This window comes from Motacilla alba, chromosome 7 (assembly GCF_015832195.1).
Source record: "Motacilla alba alba isolate MOTALB_02 chromosome 7, Motacilla_alba_V1.0_pri, whole genome shotgun sequence".
Taxonomy (NCBI): Eukaryota; Metazoa; Chordata; class Aves; order Passeriformes; family Motacillidae; genus Motacilla; species Motacilla alba.
This window is the reverse complement of record NC_052022.1, coordinates 19,542,716-19,560,503: the sequence shown is the minus strand read 5'-3', so window position 1 is coordinate 19,560,503 and position 17,788 is coordinate 19,542,716. Positions and strand designations below refer to the sequence as shown.

Sequence of the window (17,788 nt, the reverse complement as noted above, 5' to 3'; positions counted from 1 at the left end):
ATCTCAGTGACACGTGTAACAAAGCAAAAAACTGAACACACACACACACACACACACACACACACACACACACAAACAAAAGCATCTGACATAGTGAGGCAACATACGAAAATATCAAAAAAACCTGTACATATACACCACAGAACTTCACATCAAAGCCAGAGCTGAGTGCCACCTCCTACTAGCAGTCAAATGCAAGTCAGAAATAGCATAAAAATGTGAAAGAATTTAAAAAAAAGCCAAAAATGCTTATGATCAAGCAAAGAAATATTATAAACTCAGAGCATACTGCTTGGAAAAGTCCTTTATTAGTATGTGAGAAATCCAATAAAACCTAAATTTCTTTTTAGATGGCAGTGCTGGTGTGGGAAGTTCCCTCCACACCCTACAGCAATCCTGTGTTGTCCCTGCCTCTCACACCAATGTCTAACAGCTCTTTCTGCAGTCATTTTATAAACTGGACTGGGGGATCAGTGCTAAAAGAGCCTTCTCTGTTCCCCAAAGCATTTCTTCATTTGGATCACCACTGTAAGGCCACAGAGTCTGATCTGTTCATCTGTAAATAACTTTACAAAAATCCACTTTCTACACAGAATTTGAGTACTAAGTCTCATATTAAGTTTTGAGAGAAATAATAAATAAATCAATCCTATAAATCATGTTTTTTTCCATGCATAATATACTTTTGAGAAGTTTCCTTTGTTGTTACCTTTGCTCAAGTCACAGTTTAGAAAAGATCAAATTGTATTAAACAAAATAGAGAAGTTTGAATCTCAGGCGGATGTTAATTTTCCAGTCTTTCTCATTTCCTCCTTACATTCCACACAAGCACACATCTTGAATTGATATATAAAAAGAGTTAACACATTAAGGCTTTTCTCTGAACAGCCCTCCCTCCATAAAAACACCCAAATACCTGTGCATCAGCCAAAGATCCCATTGCAAAGCCTTGCAGAGTGTTTTCATTTCTCATTGGCAATGTCAAAGAGAGTGTGAGAATGGCAAAGAGAAATGCTCTTTTACTTCTCCTTCAGGAAAACTAGTGCCTGCTTTTGGCCCACGCTCTGGGGCTACTACCAACATTTCTTCCCTCATTCCTAGCCTACGCTCTTCTTTGCTCTGGCACTTGAAGGTAGAGTTAGAGACATCCTGTAGATGCCCATTTCTGAATCTGATAACCTAGTTATCCCAGTGATATTGCTCTGCATATACCATACACTTAGCTTGTGTCAATGATGCCTTTCTACAGCTACCTTCAGAATACAAAGATTTCATCTTAAGGCCAGTAGTCCTTAGAACCTTAGTCCTTAGTATTTTGTTTGGCTTTACTCATCTTAGCACCAAGTCATAGTTTCATCCAGTGATTAACAAAAACAAATCCATTTTTCACAGTAGTTCCTGTGTTGTTGTACAAAGTATCAGAGCAATTTGAGAACTTCCATGACAAAGAATGATTGGACTGAAAAATATATCAAAATCTTGTTACCACATTTATGTTTCTGAGTTGTTTAAAACGAGAACAAATTATATCTAGTTATCAACAATGTGCACTAAGTGATTGTATTAGACAACCCCTCATGAGGTAATCAGTAGTGTTATGAATACTGCACCTGCTGTTTTCTGTAACAGCAAGATGTAAATTAAATGCTTACACATTATACACACAGACGCAGCCATGTGACCGCATAGCACTGGGAAGATTACCTACGGCTTCCCATTTGTTCAGTTCAGGGTCGTATTTCTCAATGCTCTGCAGGTATGTTCCTTTTGAATAGGAATATCCTCCTGTTACATAGATGCATCCGTTCATAACCACCGTGCCACACTCCATCCTTCTCTCCATCATGTGAGCCATCTGCTTCCACTCATTTTGCTCTGGGTCATAGCAGTCAGTGATCGTGGTCTGTCCGCCCACAAAATAGATCTTGTTTTGTAATGTAATTGAACACAATCCATATTCTTCAGAAAGAAAGGAATACAGTACAACTCAGCACGATAACATTAACTTAAACTGCAAGTACATGACAAAAAACATTTGGCACCACTGAGGGCAGCTGAATGTCCTCATTGAGCTTAGGAGACACCTCAGGATTTTCTGCTACACTACAGCATCAGTACTCAGTGAAAAGTGCTTTAAAATCTGACTGTTATCAGATGTAGGTGTAGAACATAGAGAAAACCCTTTTAAAATTAATATAAATAGTTTTTGCCAAATGTCAATGAATAGTTAGGTTTTACAGAAAGTTATATTATTTAATAGAATGTAGACATTCCTTAATTCAGTATTTATATAGTGATTTCTATAGAACAGATACTTGAAGGTCATCTTCCTTTCCACTTTCAGAGTTTGGAAACAGCCCTTGCTGCCCCACAGGCATTTCTTTTTTTAATTAGGAATATGCAAAAACCCCTAACTGGTCTTAAGGACTCCCAGACACAAGTAATCAAATCAAGCTCTATGTTTGTTAGAGAAATTATTTACCTGGATGTGGACTTGTGGTGACTATACTCCACTCATTGCTAACTGAATGGTATCTCTGGATTTTATCGTAGGTGCAGCTTCCCCTGTACCCATAGTGACCTCCAGCGACATAGATGACTTCATGCAGGACACAGGCAGTGGCATTTCCAACTCCTGTTCACAGTGCAAAACTCAAACATGCATTAAGACTGCACACAATAACCGTGGTCTCTTCCATCCATAACTCCATTTCAAATGATTTGTTAATGTTTGTTAACATTGTATGCTTGCAAGTATTTAACTGAATGTGAATACAACAGATTTACCAAGATATCAACAAAAGTCAAGAATGACTAAATAAAACTGCAGTAACCAATATATATTGCCCATAATACAGCCACCCAATAGTTCACAGGATTTTTAGGCAGTAAGTAAAGTCACATTGTCTCAGTGATTTTGGAATAGGCAATTACTTTCATTGTTTCACTAAGTCAGAGTTGTTAAAAAAATCACTTAGATGGCAAGAGCAAAGACAATGGGAGTTGAGATTGTTCAGTGTCTCGGGGTATCTTTTCTGATACTTTTGGTAATTCTCATGGTATTACTAATTAAGCTATTGTATATACAAGGACACAAACAGAATGGAGCCATTTTAACTCTGTCTCTAGGACAACAAAATGAAATAAAGTAAAGGGGAGTCTGAGCATCTTAGTTTCACACTTATAAAAACTGGGCAAGACACCTGCATAGAATATGTAGCTCATAGGATTAGCCCAGCATTTCTACTTTTTAAATAAATTCTAAAAAACTAAATATAAATATTTGCATTAATTTATAAAAATGTATAATAAAATGTATAACAGTAGTATTGTTGTTACTGTTACAAAAAAATCACAGAATAGTCTGAGTTGGAAGGAACCCAGAAAGATCATTAAATCCAACTCTTAAGGGAATGGCACATACAGGGATCAAACCAGTGACCTTGGCATTATTTAGCACCAGGCTCTGACCAACTGAGCTCATCTCAGAGTCAATACCCTCTGGTTAGGCTGTGATTCATACATTTTTGGTAGATGACTACTTTGACTGCTAGAAACAGGTATTAGTGCTTTTCATTATCCTTGCACTAAAGATTAAACAAGGGATCCTGAATAGATGACACACAGAAATAGGAGGGAACTCTATGTAAGAAGTTTTAAATTGTGACACCTTTATAAATGACTGCACAGAAAATCGTATATAAAAATAATACAGTTCCTTTATTGGAGCTTGCTCTTTGATTGTGTACTGAATGGACTCTTATCCTGGGTAGTTTTCTGATTTCTTTCTAATTTGAACAGAAATTTTACTCATGAAAGAAGGCAAAATTAAACTGAGACTACCACTTACTTTTCTACCCACTGTTCTATGGCACAGCCCAGCATAGCATTTGAATGGTTGTGGTTATTTGGCTAGTGAAGATCTGAACCAAAGCCCACCAACATTAACAGAAAATTTCTGTGGACATCTCTAGAATTTGGATCAAATCCTAAATGTTTCCATGGCACTTAAAAATGGCAAATACAAAAGAATTTACATTGGAAGCAGACATCATACAAAAGTTTACCTACCTTTGATCATGTTTGCAATGGGAAACCATTTCTGTATTAAAGGATCATAAAACTCAGCTTCTTGGACTGGAGCTCCCTTTCGGTACCCTCCCAATGCATAAATGCAGCCACTCAAGGAAACGGCGCAGTGGTAATACCTTGCATCAAGCATGGGGCAGCCTTCTGTCCACTCATCTCTCTCGCTGTTATATATCCACACGGTGTCGAGAGCTTCAATGCTCTCTGTTCTGTAACCTCCTGTCACATATATGTCTGGTCCCAAACTAGTGACCCCATAGCTCTCTCTGGTGTGATCGGGCATCGCTGTTCCCTGCACCCATGCATTGGTTAAAGGATCCCAAACATGCACTTCTGATAAGGGATGCCAATAATATCCTCCAATTACATACATGGCTGCTGTGGATCTTCTGGAAAGACCTTTGGGATTGAGGTTCAGGGCATTATATATGAGTGACCTTATCTTACTGTCATTGAGTCGGCATTTTTTTTGCAGGCTTAAAGCTGACCTCAAATAGACATTATCTAAGTCTAATTTGACGCAGCTCAGCACTTCACAGATGTCTTCAATTCTTCCTTCCACGTTGTGTGCCACCCACTTAATGACAGCTTCAATGGCTGCCTCTTCTTTCTGAACATTGAGGTTCTCCCTGGAGAGAATATAAGAGAGCTTCTCCTTGCCAATGTCCAGAAACTCCTCCTGCTTCCACACTTCTTCAAACTGCCATAACAATATCCTTCTGGACTCTTTCTCCAGCTCCGAGCAATCATGATATTCAGCAAAGGAGTGCATTCCAATGCAGTTGTCAGTATCTAAGTGCCTCACCAGAAACTGCTCACAGGCTTTCTTTACTGACACGAACTGGAGCAGGTCTGCAGCCTGGAGTAGGCTTTGGACATTTCTCTTTGTTATCTGGATCTGTGATGTGTATGCATAATTCACGAGAGCTTCCAGTACTGCGTGGCTGAGCCCGGGAAGGTTGATCCGGTTTTTGGATTTTTCTTTCATATCGGCTGTGAACATGGCTTTAAAATAACTGCTGCAGGCTGCCAGGGCAGCTCTGTGGCAGCGGAAGATGACCCCCGAAGCGCACTGCAGGGTGATATCGGTGAACAGCCCGTCCAGGTAAAACGCCCGGAACGCCTCCAAGAAGCCGGCGGGGTGCGCGGAGTCCTTGTAGAGGTACGCGTACTCCTCCTGCCCGGCCGCGGCCATCGCCGCGCCCCACAGCTCCCGCCGCTTTGTCCGCGCCGCGCCGCTCCGCGCAGCCCGGCCGCCCTCCGGCCGCGGACCCGCCCGGCACGGCGCTGACGGGGGCTCCCAGCCCACGGCGGCCCCTGACCGTCTTTGGAAGAGCCGCTGCCGGAGGGAGCAGCGGGGCCGCAGCGCCGGCTCCTATTTTGGTGCCCCGGCCGCCCCCCCGCGCCCCGCCCGGCCCCGCGCGCCCGCTCGCCTCGGGAAGGTCCGGCCCGAAGCGCTGCCGCCCCGGGGCAGGGGTTAAAGGCTGGCTGCGGCGGTGACAGAAGGCCCGGCCGTGTTAGGGACAGGAGCAGATGCCTGGGGAGCGTCACCAGCTCGGTGTCACTCAGCCGCACAACAAAGCGAGGGCCCTCGGGCGCCGCTGTCAGCGACCTAAAGCCGGCTCTTGCAGGGGCGCCCCGCGCTCCCAGGGCACTTGGAGGAGCGATACTGGGAAGAGCAGCTAGCTTCAAGGGCTCCCCCATTACCGGACAGCAGGAGTCGAAAGGGAGCAGCCACAGCTCTCCCCAAACTCCTGAATCTGGCAGGGTGCAAAGGACAGTAACAAACGATGCCCACAAACAGATTCCAACTGTAAGTAAATTTTTCAGGAAAAAGGCTAGATTGGCTTTTAAAAGTCCTGAAAATGTGATTCACAATTTAAGAAGTCTTTTTTTTTCTTTCCTGCTAGCAACACATTTTCTTTATTTGAAACACAGCATCCTCTGGGTTCAAGCAGCTGTGGGTTCTCCATCTGCAACAGGGTTCGGATTCTTCGCATCCAGCAGCCAGGCTCTCCCTGCCCTACCAGAGCAGGGAGATTGAAAGAACTGCCAGTAATTTCTTCAACCAAAAGGAGACGAATATTATTATTAGCTAAGTGCCAGCAATACCCAAAAGGAGAAATTTTGATAGTTCCCACTCAACACAGATGGAAAAGCATCATATTTTTCTTTTAATTAGTGGTGGTGTTTCTGCCACAATGCCCAGCAGAAGTATGAACTAAGGAAATCCAAACAGGAAAGTGTATATGGCTGTACCCCTCTGCCATCCTTCCTCCCATGCCAACCCTGCACCAGGATGCAAAGGGTCCCTTGGCCTTTACACAGTAACATAGGGCAAAAATAAAATGATCCAAACAAACAAAAAAAAATCCCACAAAACCAACATTTCCCCACACCTCCACACATCTATGCTTTCCTTTTTTCAACCCCTCTGGATGCATTGTTAGCCCAGAGAATTGGAGTTCTGCAGTGTAACCCAGTAATTACAACAGCCCTGCTGTCTGACATGGGCCTGTCCTTCAGCTACGCTACTCCATTTCTTTATCCAGAAAATTCTCTTGTGCAGCCCTAAATCTTTATACATCCCCATGCCAACAGCTTTGTTTTGGTTGCATTTTCCATTTCATCAGCTTCCTATGGACAAGCAGGAACTCCTTTGAAGTCTTGGCTATTGCACTAGCACACAATACTAAGGCTAAGTACTCGCTTGCATAGTTGTGGTGTATGACAGCACACCTGCTACCATACAGAACCTTTCCCATACAGATATGACTTTTGTTATGCATTTTTTTTCCATAACATTTTTCCCTAAGTCATCTCCCTCCCAGAGAGCAACTCAGGAGGTCAGCAACACTTAGTACGGAACATGCGTCCCCCTTCAAGGAGCTAATTCCATTTCTTTTGGCTGGGCTACCAGCTTCAATCTTTGGAGAGATTCATCTCCCCTCCATTGTAACCACACAGGGAAAATTTTGGTAATTGTGGTGCTTCAGAAAAGTCCTCATTTTTATTAAGTAGGGGAAAAAAAACCCCAAACAAGACCTGATTGATAGCTTAATGGTCTGCCTACTGGAATTGAAAAATTTCTTCTGTCTCCAACATGCACTTTGTCTGGCAAATATCATCAGCTCTACCCTCTACTTGAAGTGATTAGAACATAATTGCTAGTATTTCAAGTACTCTGCCTAATCTACTCTCAACTCCTGCTTCAGCATTTTAATCACAGCCACAGAAAAACCCTTTTTTGAGCATGAAGAACAATTTCTCACCCACTATCTCACTCTCACAGCAAATTGCAAGGTAGGTCCCTTAAGGCTAAAAGAACAATTGTTAGTGTAAGTGGAAGAAAAAGCTGAGTAATCATTGATGTACTAATTATTGTTTTTAAGCAAGTAGTAACCAAGATCTGTGGACAAACTGAAAGCAAGCTATTCCATAACTAAGTTCTGAAAAACACAGAAGAGACCAGCACAGAATCTGGAACATTCAGCAGCACATCTAGAATTAAGGAAACACACAACTGTCTTGGTTTTGGCCTGGTTTTGGCTGGGATAGAGTTAATTTCCTTCTTAGTAGCTGGTTAGTGCTGTTTTGGATTTACTATGGGAATCATGTTGATAACACACTGTTGTTTTGGTTGTTGCTAAGTGGTGCTTACCCATAGTCAAGGACTTTTCTGTTTCCCATGCTCTGTCAGTGAGAAGCTGCGCAAGGAGCTGGGGGAGCATGGCCAGGCCAGCTGAGCCGGCCAGGCCAAAGGGATATTCCACAGCATGGGAGGGCACACTCAGCGCAGAAACTGGGGGAGTCGGCCGGGAGGGGCCGATCACTGCTCGGGGGTGGGCTGGGCACCCATCAGAGGGTGGTGAGCAGTGTATTGTACATCACTTGTTTCTCCTGGACTTAATTCCTTTCTCTCTGCTTTTCATTACAATTATAGTACTTTAGAACTACTATATTTTATTTTGTTTCAATTATTAAATTCTCATCTCAACTCAAGGGGTTTAATTTTTTTCCCCAATTCTCCTCCTCACTCAATGGGGGATTGGAGTGCACAAGCTGCTCTACTTAGTTGCCAGCTGGGGTCTAACAATGGCAACAACTTAAAACCCCAAGTAATATATGAAACTACCCTTTGCAACAGCCATTACCATTGTTTTGTATGACCTGTAAACCAGACAGCTTAAACCTGCCACAGCCTGAGACCCACCAGTCCTTAGATGTCTTTGTGCCCTTGAGTAAAACAATAGGCCAAGATCCCAAATATGAACATCTCAGACACTTACCAAATATCCATCACTAAAGCCAGGCTCCTGAAAACTGACGTATATTACTTTGGACATCTTAGGCAACAGAGTGTTCAAAGCAACCTTCTACAGTACAGTAAAATAGGTGAGACAAGGAAAGAAGTGCACAAGAGAAATTTATGTAAACCAGCAGCCTGGTTTACATAAAAAAAAAAACAGGCAAGACCACTCAAAAATCTTCAATTAAGGAAAAAGAAGGTAGTGACATAATGAAATGTTGATATGAAAATGAGAATATTGCACAGAAAACAAAGGAAGACAGATACAGCAACTGCAGCCTGCTGAGCTACTCTTCAGACATCTGCAACTGAGGTACTGTGAAAGTTGGCCTAATCTCTCAGTTACTAAAGCACTTAAGCTAAATATGGCCTCAGTTTAATAGCAGACTACATCAGCATTTTGAACCTTTTCTGAGATATAAAAATAAAAACATTTGGTATGAAAACACATTATTTAACTTTATTGAGACTTACTTTTAATACCTTTATATACACAGTCCAATACTTGGGGCTCATCTCACTGTCAGTGGTAAAGAGAAAGACTGCATAGTCACAAACAATTCTTTAGAACTACTTAGACAGAACAATCTGTTTAAAAATTAAAATGGACATAGATGCTTCCTTCCAGACTGTAAGAGATTGTGCCATAGATAAAAATGAGCATGAATAGGTAAAATCAGTGCATACACGTATATGGATGCACCATTCTGTGAGCCTGTGCACTGCAGCAGCAACCAAGGAGGAAAAAGGGCATCTGGCTGACTCAGAGCTGTCAGCATGGAAGATCAAAGCAGTGTCAGCTCTGTACAGAGTGGCAGCAGCACGCTGTCAGGGCAGTAGTCAGAATCAGAGAGAGACTTTTCTTTAAACAAAAAAGCAAAATCCTTACAGCTTTACAGAAGAGAAAGGATCTGACCAGCCAAAGGCTGACACCTACACTTGTGTCTGCTCTCTCTAGGCCTGATGAAACACAGACCAGCAGAATACATGACACAAATTAGTTGTGCTGCATTTGTCATTGACAGCAACTTTTATTGTCTTTACAATACAAGATAATACAAAGTATTAAAAAGTAATTTTGTTTGGTAAAATAATCGATTGAAAATATAAACGCATCTTTGGATTAAACAAGATTACAAGCAAATAATTTGCCACCAGCTCAAAGAAGTATAAAAGCCAACAGCTCTAGAACCATGCTCCTGGCACCTAATGTTTTCTAATAAAGAATTTCATTCCTTTGAACAGGAATCCTACTCCTTCCCCTAAGTGTGTGGGATTGCAAGTATATATCAGCTATTTACTTGTAAAGGGTTGGAAGGAAGGGAGTAGCTAAAAACTAATGACAAGTCCTGTCCCAACACCCCTTCTCCACTTATGTTGCAATCTGTACTGTGTTAGAAGGCCTTTTTTACTGCACTTTCCCATTATCACCAGGACTGAACATAAACAGTTTTATGTTGTGGTTAAAAACCCCATAGTTTCAGATAATAGTCCAATTTTACAATTTTGAGCTTTTATATACATGCAGTTTTTCTCTCCCAATAAGTGAAAATGCAACTGCATTAGTTTCCTTTTATCATTTGAATCATTCCTTTATAAGTAGTTTCAGGTAAGACATAATGTCGATTGCAGATGACCAAACCAGAACAGAACACTGTACAGGACTGAGACCTTGGGCCAGTTGAGAAATCCTTTTCTCCAAGGTATACCCCTGCCTGGGCATAGCAATATCATTCTTCTTCAAAAACATTACTGGACATAAGTCATTCCCACCATCACCTATATATATAATTTGTGTATAACTCACTCCTCGCTCCAACTGTTTATCTAGAAATTCTTTTAAAACTTTCCTTTTGCAAAGGTTTTTAGGGCACTTTGCACAATGGTGAGCATGGAAGTGCTGTACAGTAAGATAGCCAGTACTGCTGAATGCTGCAGGGTTTGTAAACACTTCATCAAACACTTTATGGAAGTCAGCAGCTTTCAAAATCCAGTCAATAAATACTGTATTAGAATCTGAAACAATTATACAATCAAACAACTCCTTGTTCTCGTCAATAAATCCCAGAAGGTCTATCATTCCTGCAGTGAAAGGAATTGTTGTCATAGTTCTTTTCATGTCATCTTCTTTGACACCGTTGTCTCCCAAGTAGACAAAGACTCTGCCCATATATTCTGTCCAATGTCCTGGTTGGTAAGAGTTTCTTAATCCATTAGGAAGTTTTCTTTCAGGAGCACATTTCACAATCCAGGTGTCACTATTTTCATCTATGATTGTATGGTCAAAATCAAAAACCAACAGAAATTTCATAGCTGTGAGAAAATAGTTTCCAAAACAAACAAATAAGAAAATTATTTATATAAACAGAAGTACCATATTCCTACCGTGACCTTGTGCTCAGAAGAGGAAAAATTCTGGAAGAAAATATCGGAACAAAATAAACTATTTATGGCCACTACGGTGATGGGAAGTTGTGCTGCAGCTAAAAATGCAATTCGTAAATGCCAAAGTTCAGTGTCCAACTTCTGTTTAAAATAGTAACTGTGACAGTATCTAACTCACGCTTACTAATACTTGCTAACACAGCACCAATCTTGCTGTATTCACATACCATCAGTTTGAGCAGACACTAATTTCTCCTTTAGCACTCACCAATGCAACCGAACAGGGATTCTCCTGGCAAATCGCCTCAACAGGTATTTCAAAAGCAACCGTTCACCGTCTGTTCGAACAGACGGAGCCCCTTCGAGCCTTCAACGAGCCCGCACTAAATCCAAGCAGCCAACGAAACGAAACGCAGCCGTTCGTGGAGCTGAACCCGCCGACCCCTCCCGGGCAGGTCAGCCCTGCTCGGGCCCCCGCAGCCGACAGGGCTACCGGCAGAGCAGCCGGCCGAGAGCAGCCCGGCAGAGCAGCCCGCAGAGCAGAGAGCAGCCCGGAGCAGCCCGGGGGGCCCGGGGCCCGGCAGAGCAGCCCGCAGAGCAGCCCGGCCGGGGGGCCCGGGGCCCGGCAGAGCAGCCCGCAGAGCAGCCCGGCCGGGGGGCCCGGGGCCCGGCAGAGCAGCCCGCAGAGCAGCCCGGCCGGGGGCCCGGGGCCCGGCAGAGCAGCCCGCAGAGCAGCCCGGCCGGGGGGCCCGGGGCCCGGCAGAGCAGCCCGCAGAGCAGCCCGGCCGGGGGCCCCGGGGCCCGGCAGAGCAGCCCGCAGAGCAGCCCGGCCGGGGGCCCGGGGCCGCGGCCCCGCCCGTGAGGGGAAGCGGCAGCGCGGGCGGGGCCCGTCACGTGACCGCGCGCCGCCGGGTCGCCCGGCAACGGCCCCGCGGCCCGGGAAGATGGCGGCGGCGGCGGCGGGGCGGCGGCGGAGGCGCGGCGCCCGTGAGTGCGGCTGCCCCGCGGGCAGCGGGACCCGGCGGGAGGGCAGTGCCGAGCCCGCGGCCGCACGGCTCCGGGAGGCTGTAGGGGTGCCCAGCGTGACTCCCCCCAAAGCTCCCTCAGACGGCAAGAGGGGCTGTTTGTCCCTAGGAAGGGAGCGGAGACACTGACCTGAACGCAGCGCAGGTCCAGTAACCTCCAGGGGCAGCAGCTGGGGAAACCGAGGGGCTCGGCAGAGTCCTGCCTGCAGGGCGCAGCCGCATCAGTGAGCCTTCACTTCTGGTGAGGCTGTCTTCACCTAGGACAGAGGGACAGGATCAGGTCCGATCCCTGTCGGGAGACTGGTCAGCAATGGCATCTGGAAAACAGACTCTGACACCGGTGTCACTCTACGCGAAAGCCTCCTTATCTTTCAGACATAGCCTGTCAGTCTGCTGCAAATCACACAATTTCTACACAACACCACTCTGTACAGAGTGGCACTCCTTTCAAAAACGGTGGTGACACTTGAAAGAGCATTTCAAAAAACCTAGACATCAACTAGAAAAGTTGCATTTATATCTACTAGAAAAGCTGCTGTATGTGAGCCTTAAAGCAGCAAAGAAATCCTAGTCTTGCCAACAAATCAAAAACTGTTCTACAACAGAACTATTTCAGTAAATATGATGAGTATGCAGGGCATGGTAGTAAGGCACAGTCTGTGCCCAAACTGCTGCCTCATCCAGCCAGCAGAATGGCTTTAGCAATATTCTCCTTTTCATATTGGGAATGGTCTCTGCTCCCTGCTGTTCTAAGAAGCATGCCCAAGTACTGCCTGGGAAGTGTGTTACTACGAGCCAAACCTCCACACACACACAAACAGGCAAGGGCACGTACAAACAGTCCAGGCAGTGCCCGTCCAAGTACATGCACTGGTCATAGGTAGACTACAGATACAGATACCCTGTCTCAGCTCTGGGGTTTGGGCATGGGGGACTAAGTAACACTAAGGATAACTTAGTATTTTTACCATGCCAGCATTCAAATCCTGATACACATTTGATTATTGGATTTTCTGGTATCAAGTAACCTTCGTATTTTATCTTCCCTCTGCACAGCACGTTATTGGAAAGAAAAGGATGTTCTAGATGAGTATTTCCTTCAAAAAGGAACAGATCTTCGTCAGGTCATTGTATTGCCAAAAGCAGAATGGGAAAGGATTCAGAGCAGCATTAGAGAAGCCCCACACATTGATGAGAAGAAAGAACAGGAAGAAGTGCACTTGGATTCTAAAGCTGCTGGAAAAGAAGACCCGCGCAATGCCACTCTGGTAAGTACAAGATACATTTGTAAACAAGAGTAGTTGCTTTTGTATATACAAAACCACACATGGCAACATTTCTAGCTATACTCCCTTTGTTTAATATTTGCTTTTGGATATGTATTTCAGCTAAATACTATTTAAATATATTTAACATCTAACTTAAACATTTGTATTTTTTTACTTTAAGCTAAAACGCAAAGTAAAAAAAAACAATCCAAAATTTAAGTGTGATTTTTAATTTTGTCTGCTCTGTAGAGCCTGATAAAACAGAAACTTCAAGCCAAAAAATTACGTGAAGAAAAGGAAGAGGAAGAAAGAAAGTTACTTGATTTGGAAGAAGCAAAGTTCCAAGCAGCAAAACGGAAGGAGGTTATTGATCGTGCAAAAACCTACCTATGTTATCAGGATGACAGAATGAGACACTTCCATGTTTGTTGACAACTTACATATTTTACATTGAAATTGTACTGAATGTCTCTAAAGACTTCTGAACATAAAAATGACTTTAAATGTTCTCTTGCAGAGTGCACTTCTACTTACTAAGGTCCTAAAAGAAAGAGATGCTCAAGTCGAATTTCTAAAGTCAAGATTAGCTGATAACAAAAAGAGGGACTATGAAGAAGAGCAACGTCAGTTTAAAGAATACATTCTCAGTGAGCAAGAAAAAGCACGCCAGCATTATATGAATAAACAGGCACTATGCAAAGATCAGTTACAACAGTAAGTAATTATTAAAAGCAACCCTACTTCATTATTTACTTAAACTCTTCTCAAAATACATTCTATGAGGTTTTTACAAAAACTTGCTAATAATTCGTTTCACAAATGCCATTCTTTTAAAAGAAGATCACAGAAGATCTTGCCCAAAAGGGAAAAGCTATATGGATTTTTAGTTGCCAACAGCCTGTATGCAAAATTGCCTCTGGGAAGCATCAGCAGGTTTTAGTCAAATCACTGTTCAAATGTTGGTAATGAAATTTAAGTGTACTCTACTCCATTTTTGTTCTAGACAAGGAAAAGGTTAAATGAGATTTTCCATTTACCCATAATGAGCTTCCAGACTGCACAACAAGAAGAAGGCATTACTGTCATTTCTATTCCTTCTCTGAGGTTTTCCATAAATCTTACGGAATGGTCCCCAGTGGTATTTATAGGACTGGCTCTGGTGGTCTGATAGAAGGAATCGGATTTCCCAAGGCAGAGAAAGGGTTCAAAGTCTGGTCTTACATATTCCAGGCACAACACATAGATCCTTGCAGAACTTAGTACAGAACATTACCAGTTTAAGCTGCTGCCCACATGCCCAGAAGAAACACAGGTGTGGTGGGCCATACTGGGGAAATCTTGTTCTCCAAGGATGCTGCACATATAGCCAGAGAATCACCAATGCAGTGGTGCTAATGAGTCATCCAGCTAAAACTTCTCACCAGGACACTGCAAACTGTGAGCATACCATGTAGCTCATTTCTGACCAGGGTTACCATTACAAACAATCATGCTGTTATACACCTCTGATATTCTACCTTCAACTCAAAGTATCACATTCATCACTGCAAGGTACCTGTGGTTTTGCAGTTCATTACTTCATGCAGTTCCTAGACAATTTATTCACCTTTGTCTGATTCAGAATAAAGGAGCGTGAGCATCAGGCAGATCTGGCCAAACAGGAAAAAAAAAGAGAAGAGGAAGAAATACAGAGATCGATCGAACTGTACCAACTAGAAACTCAGAGAAAAAAAGAAAAGGAACACGAGGCAAAAATGGAACGCCGGAAGCTGTATCATGTAAGTAGCAGGAAAGCAGACAGTTCAAAATGTGTATTTCACCTTGGCTGTGATGGTTGGACTCAGCCCACAAATACAGGGATCTACTGGCAACAGGGTCTTTGCTGACAGCTTTAGTAGCCTGGGATCAAATGCTTACCCTGCCAGTTGCAGGCCATGTCTTTCCTCTGTGCTTTTGAGAAAGACCTCTTGGAGGGCTCTCCGTTCTGTTGTCTGAAGGGATGTTGGTACTTGATGCTTTGACTGGTCTATGGTTAAAGATTTGTTTGTGCGATGCACCAGAGAAGCAGCTGTTTGATGCTCAATTCCATTTCCCCACGCTCACATCTACTGTCTGCTCTTGATGCATGTTTGAATAGGGAGGCAGAAGTAAGTGGAAGGATCCCTTTCTTGTCTTCTCTCTCCTTTCCTGAGCATCCCTTTTCTCTCTTGTTGTTGAAAAAAACATGAGGAGGGGGAACAGGGAGTGATCCCTGTAAGCTGCTATGCCAGGAGCAGATATTCTAAACACCATCTGTTACATCAGGACCGTTTTGCCCATACAGGCATATGTAAATGACCAGAAAATAATCAAAGCAATAGAGAAACAAAACGAAATGGAAGAAGATGAGCGGATCAAAGCTCATTTTAAAGCGAAGGAAATTATTGCCCGGATGAGAAAAAAGAAAGAAGCTGAAATGCGTAGGTAGGTGCAATGCTAGAGTATAAATCTTAAATGATCTAAAAATTATACTGTAGTTGTTTCAGATCATTTAGACTAATGATATAACACAATCAACAGTTATTCTAACACATTATTTTAAATTCTACTGATAGGGAGAGCAGGGAATTCAGGAGAAAAAGGAAATTTTTTCACAGGTTCCTTAGTAAGAATGTAAGGGAGCAATCTCTCCACCTTTCAAAGTACAGAGGCTTATGAAAGTGCACAGCTTTTTTTTTTTCCACCAGTATATTGTAAGAGTGATTTTCCATATGGCCTGCTAAATCTCCACCTTCTCATCAATTAAAGACAATTAAGATCCTTGATGAAAATGTTTTTGACTATAAGCTATATTTCTCTGAGTCAGCTCAAGAAAAATAATTTGACTTCTCAACAAGGCACAAACATTAATTAACTACATCATGTTCTTAAGGCAAGATATTTTATCAGTTTAACATTAAGGGTACAACGTGATGATACCACTGACTCAATCTAAGAGTTTTCTTCCCTTCCTGCTTCTGGCCAACATTTCCCTCCTGATGGCAAGATGTTTGCTGGACTCACTGTGTGATCCAGCTCATTATTGCAACAGCAACTAGTGATACAAGAACACTGGGAACATTTATTTGCTAAATCAGATAATATAAAGTAAACCAAACAGGAGGAACAGAGGGAGATAATGAGTTGGGTGGGTGGGGCAGCCTGTGTGGTCAAGAGGAGAGAGCTCTAGAACCAGAATTGCTGAGTTTGGTAGCTTCAGGTAGACCCAGGTGTGTTGCCCTGGTATGTTATGGAAGCTCATGTTCTTCTGCAGACAAGTACAGGAACAACGGGACAAAATCATTAGTCGATTAGCTGAACAAATGGGTGAGGCATTAAGGAAGGAAGATGGTCGACTGGCTAGAGATGTTGCAAGAATAGAAGCTGAAGAAGAAAGAAAACGCAAAGAGAAAGAAGCAAAACAAAAGGCTGCCATTGAATCTATTGCTGAACACAGAGCCACTGTGGTAAGAAACTTGGGCTGATCTTACTTCAGCTTACCCCAGCTGAGGAGCCTGGCCCAGATCACAGCTGGTGACTCTGGTGCCATGCATCAGCAGGCTTCAGCAAGCCTGCTGACACCTTTCCTGGAGTCCCCTCTCCCTTTCCCCCTTCTGTGTTGTGCGCACCTCTGCCAGGGCTGCTGGAAACCCTGGGCTTGGACACTGGCCAGCCACAGTGACCGTGCTCATCAGAGCGCCGATTCAGGGCTGCTTCTGCAGGGAGATACAACTTCCAGCTTAGCAGGCCAGCTCCTTGGTTAACTTTTGTGTGTTTTGTGAACTACAGATGAAGTTGAAAGAGGAAAAGGAGAGACAGGAGAAAGAAGAGGCTGAAAAAGAACGTGATGCATTAATGGAAAAAGCCCGCATCCACCTGGAAATGGAAAACAACAAAAAACATGGACGACACGAGGCAAACAGAGAAGTGCAGAAAATTCAGCTCCAGCAAATGGTAAATAGAAAGCTTCAGAAAGAAGCTTGCACCTTAACCAATACACTAGTTCCTGCTGAGAGAAAGAGAAGAAGTTTGCTGTTTTGTTTGGATTTTTTTGTTTGTTGGGTTGTTTTTAATCATGTGTGCTCAGCATATGCTGGTGTTGGAGACCAGCCTCCTCAGAGCATTGGTGCAAATCAAGGCTGGTTTGCAAGGACAGGTCACATCCTGTCCTGTGCCATTATGACATTTTTTCAACCTTGCACTGCTGTCCTCTTGTATCTTGTGGGCAGGTCACCAAAGAGCAGCAGCTAATGCTGATGTTCACTCAGCTATGCAATGTAGCCTCAATGGGGAGATAAGGCAGGGGAGAGAAGTGGGGAGGGATGATAAGGGCCAAGTTTCAGCTAAGGATGCCATAGACCTTCGGTAAGCTTTTACCCTCTCTCAGCTTTACAGGATGGTGATGTTGAGAACAAAGTACTAAGCTTTGTTATTCCCTTTTCTTCATCAGGCTGAAAAGCAGGCAAGAAAAGAGCAGGAAAAGCAAGCAGAATTGGACTACAATGCTCAGAGAGAGGCTATTGCACTTCATAAAGAGCAAGAGTTTCAGAAATATGCAAAGGAATTGATCGAAACAGAATCCAAGACGACACATCATCTTTATCCTCTTCTGAAAGCATGTGAAAATGGAAGAGGACTTGGACATAAGCCATTTTTCTGAGAGAAGAAGAAATAAATACTAGTTCTCAAACATA

General features: G+C 43.3%; 5 protein-coding genes across 6 annotated transcripts in view; 2 read left to right on the top strand and 3 right to left on the bottom strand.

The window, feature by feature from the left end:
* Nucleotides 1–12,064, bottom strand: part of SSB (small RNA binding exonuclease protection factor La) — a 22,402-nt gene extending 10,338 nt beyond the window's left edge. Inside the window, exon 1 of the mRNA XM_038143408.1 lies at nt 11,939–12,064. The gene's annotated coding sequence lies outside the window, so the exon portion shown is untranslated. The remainder of the gene's footprint in view (nt 1–11,938) is intronic.
* Nucleotides 290–5,307, bottom strand: KLHL23 (kelch like family member 23). Its single transcript, XM_038143405.1, has 3 exons — nt 4,072–5,307; nt 2,483–2,635; nt 290–1,959 (listed from the first exon to the last, which is right to left on the bottom strand). Exons 1-3 carry the CDS (start codon nt 5,282–5,284, stop codon nt 1,649–1,651), a joined length of 1,677 nt encoding a protein of 558 aa, XP_037999333.1. The 5' UTR covers nt 5,285–5,307; the 3' UTR covers nt 290–1,648.
* On the bottom strand, nt 9,396–12,065 carry PHOSPHO2 (phosphatase, orphan 2). Of its 2 annotated transcripts, none has more exons than XM_038143414.1 (2): nt 11,939–12,065; nt 9,396–10,711 (listed from the first exon to the last, which is right to left on the bottom strand). In XM_038143414.1, the coding sequence occupies exon 2, from the start codon at nt 10,707–10,709 to the stop codon at nt 9,984–9,986; it is 726 nt and encodes a 241-aa protein (XP_037999342.1). In that variant the 5' UTR covers nt 10,710–10,711; nt 11,939–12,065; the 3' UTR covers nt 9,396–9,983. The 2 variants fall into 2 exon arrangements, with proteins under 2 accessions (XP_037999342.1, XP_037999343.1); XM_038143415.1 differs by lacking the exon at nt 11,939–12,065 and adding an exon at nt 11,052–11,185.
* On the top strand, nt 10,863–11,645 carry LOC119703451 (mucin-1-like). Its single transcript, XM_038143368.1, has 4 exons — nt 10,863–10,936; nt 11,045–11,293; nt 11,367–11,448; nt 11,502–11,645. The coding sequence occupies exons 1-4, from the start codon at nt 10,863–10,865 to the stop codon at nt 11,643–11,645; spliced, it is 549 nt and encodes a 182-aa protein (XP_037999296.1).
* Nucleotides 11,543–17,788, top strand: CCDC173 (coiled-coil domain containing 173). Its single transcript, XM_038143406.1, has 9 exons — nt 11,543–11,770; nt 12,865–13,076; nt 13,326–13,499; nt 13,594–13,790; nt 14,698–14,854; nt 15,400–15,539; nt 16,369–16,561; nt 16,884–17,048; nt 17,545–17,788. The coding sequence occupies exons 1-9, from the start codon at nt 11,728–11,730 to the stop codon at nt 17,752–17,754; spliced, it is 1,491 nt and encodes a 496-aa protein (XP_037999334.1). The 5' UTR covers nt 11,543–11,727; the 3' UTR covers nt 17,755–17,788.

Bases quoted from the DNA above. Each gene is read 5' to 3' on its own strand.
- KLHL23 (XM_038143405.1), bottom strand. From the start codon at position 5,284: ATGGCCGCGGCCGGGCAGGAGGAGTACGCGTACCTCTACAAGGACTCC. The intron at 2,636-4,071 runs GTAGGTAAACTT...CACTGTGAACAG, and splicing joins CATTGCAAACATGATCAAAG to GAGTTGGAAATGCCACTGCC. The intron at 1,960-2,482 runs GTAAATAATTTC...TTCTTTCTGAAG, and splicing joins CACCACAAGTCCACATCCAG to AATATGGATTGTGTTCAATT.
- PHOSPHO2 (XM_038143414.1), bottom strand. From the start codon at position 10,709: ATGAAATTTCTGTTGGTTTTTGATTTTGACCATACAATCATAGATGAA.
- LOC119703451 (XM_038143368.1), top strand. From the start codon at position 10,863: ATGGGAAGTTGTGCTGCAGCTAAAAATGCAATTCGTAAATGCCAAAGT. The intron at 11,294-11,366 runs GAGAGCAGCCCG...CGGGGCCCGGCA, and splicing joins TACCGGCAGAGCAGCCGGCC to GAGCAGCCCGCAGAGCAGCC. The intron at 11,449-11,501 runs GCCCGGCAGAGC...GGGGCCCGGCAG, and splicing joins GCCCGGCCGGGGGGCCCGGG to AGCAGCCCGCAGAGCAGCCC.
- CCDC173 (XM_038143406.1), top strand. From the start codon at position 11,728: ATGGCGGCGGCGGCGGCGGGGCGGCGGCGGAGGCGCGGCGCCC. The intron at 11,771-12,864 runs GTGAGTGCGGCT...CCCTCTGCACAG, and splicing joins GCGGCGGAGGCGCGGCGCCC to CACGTTATTGGAAAGAAAAG. The intron at 16,562-16,883 runs GTAAGAAACTTG...TGTGAACTACAG, and splicing joins CTGAACACAGAGCCACTGTG to ATGAAGTTGAAAGAGGAAAA.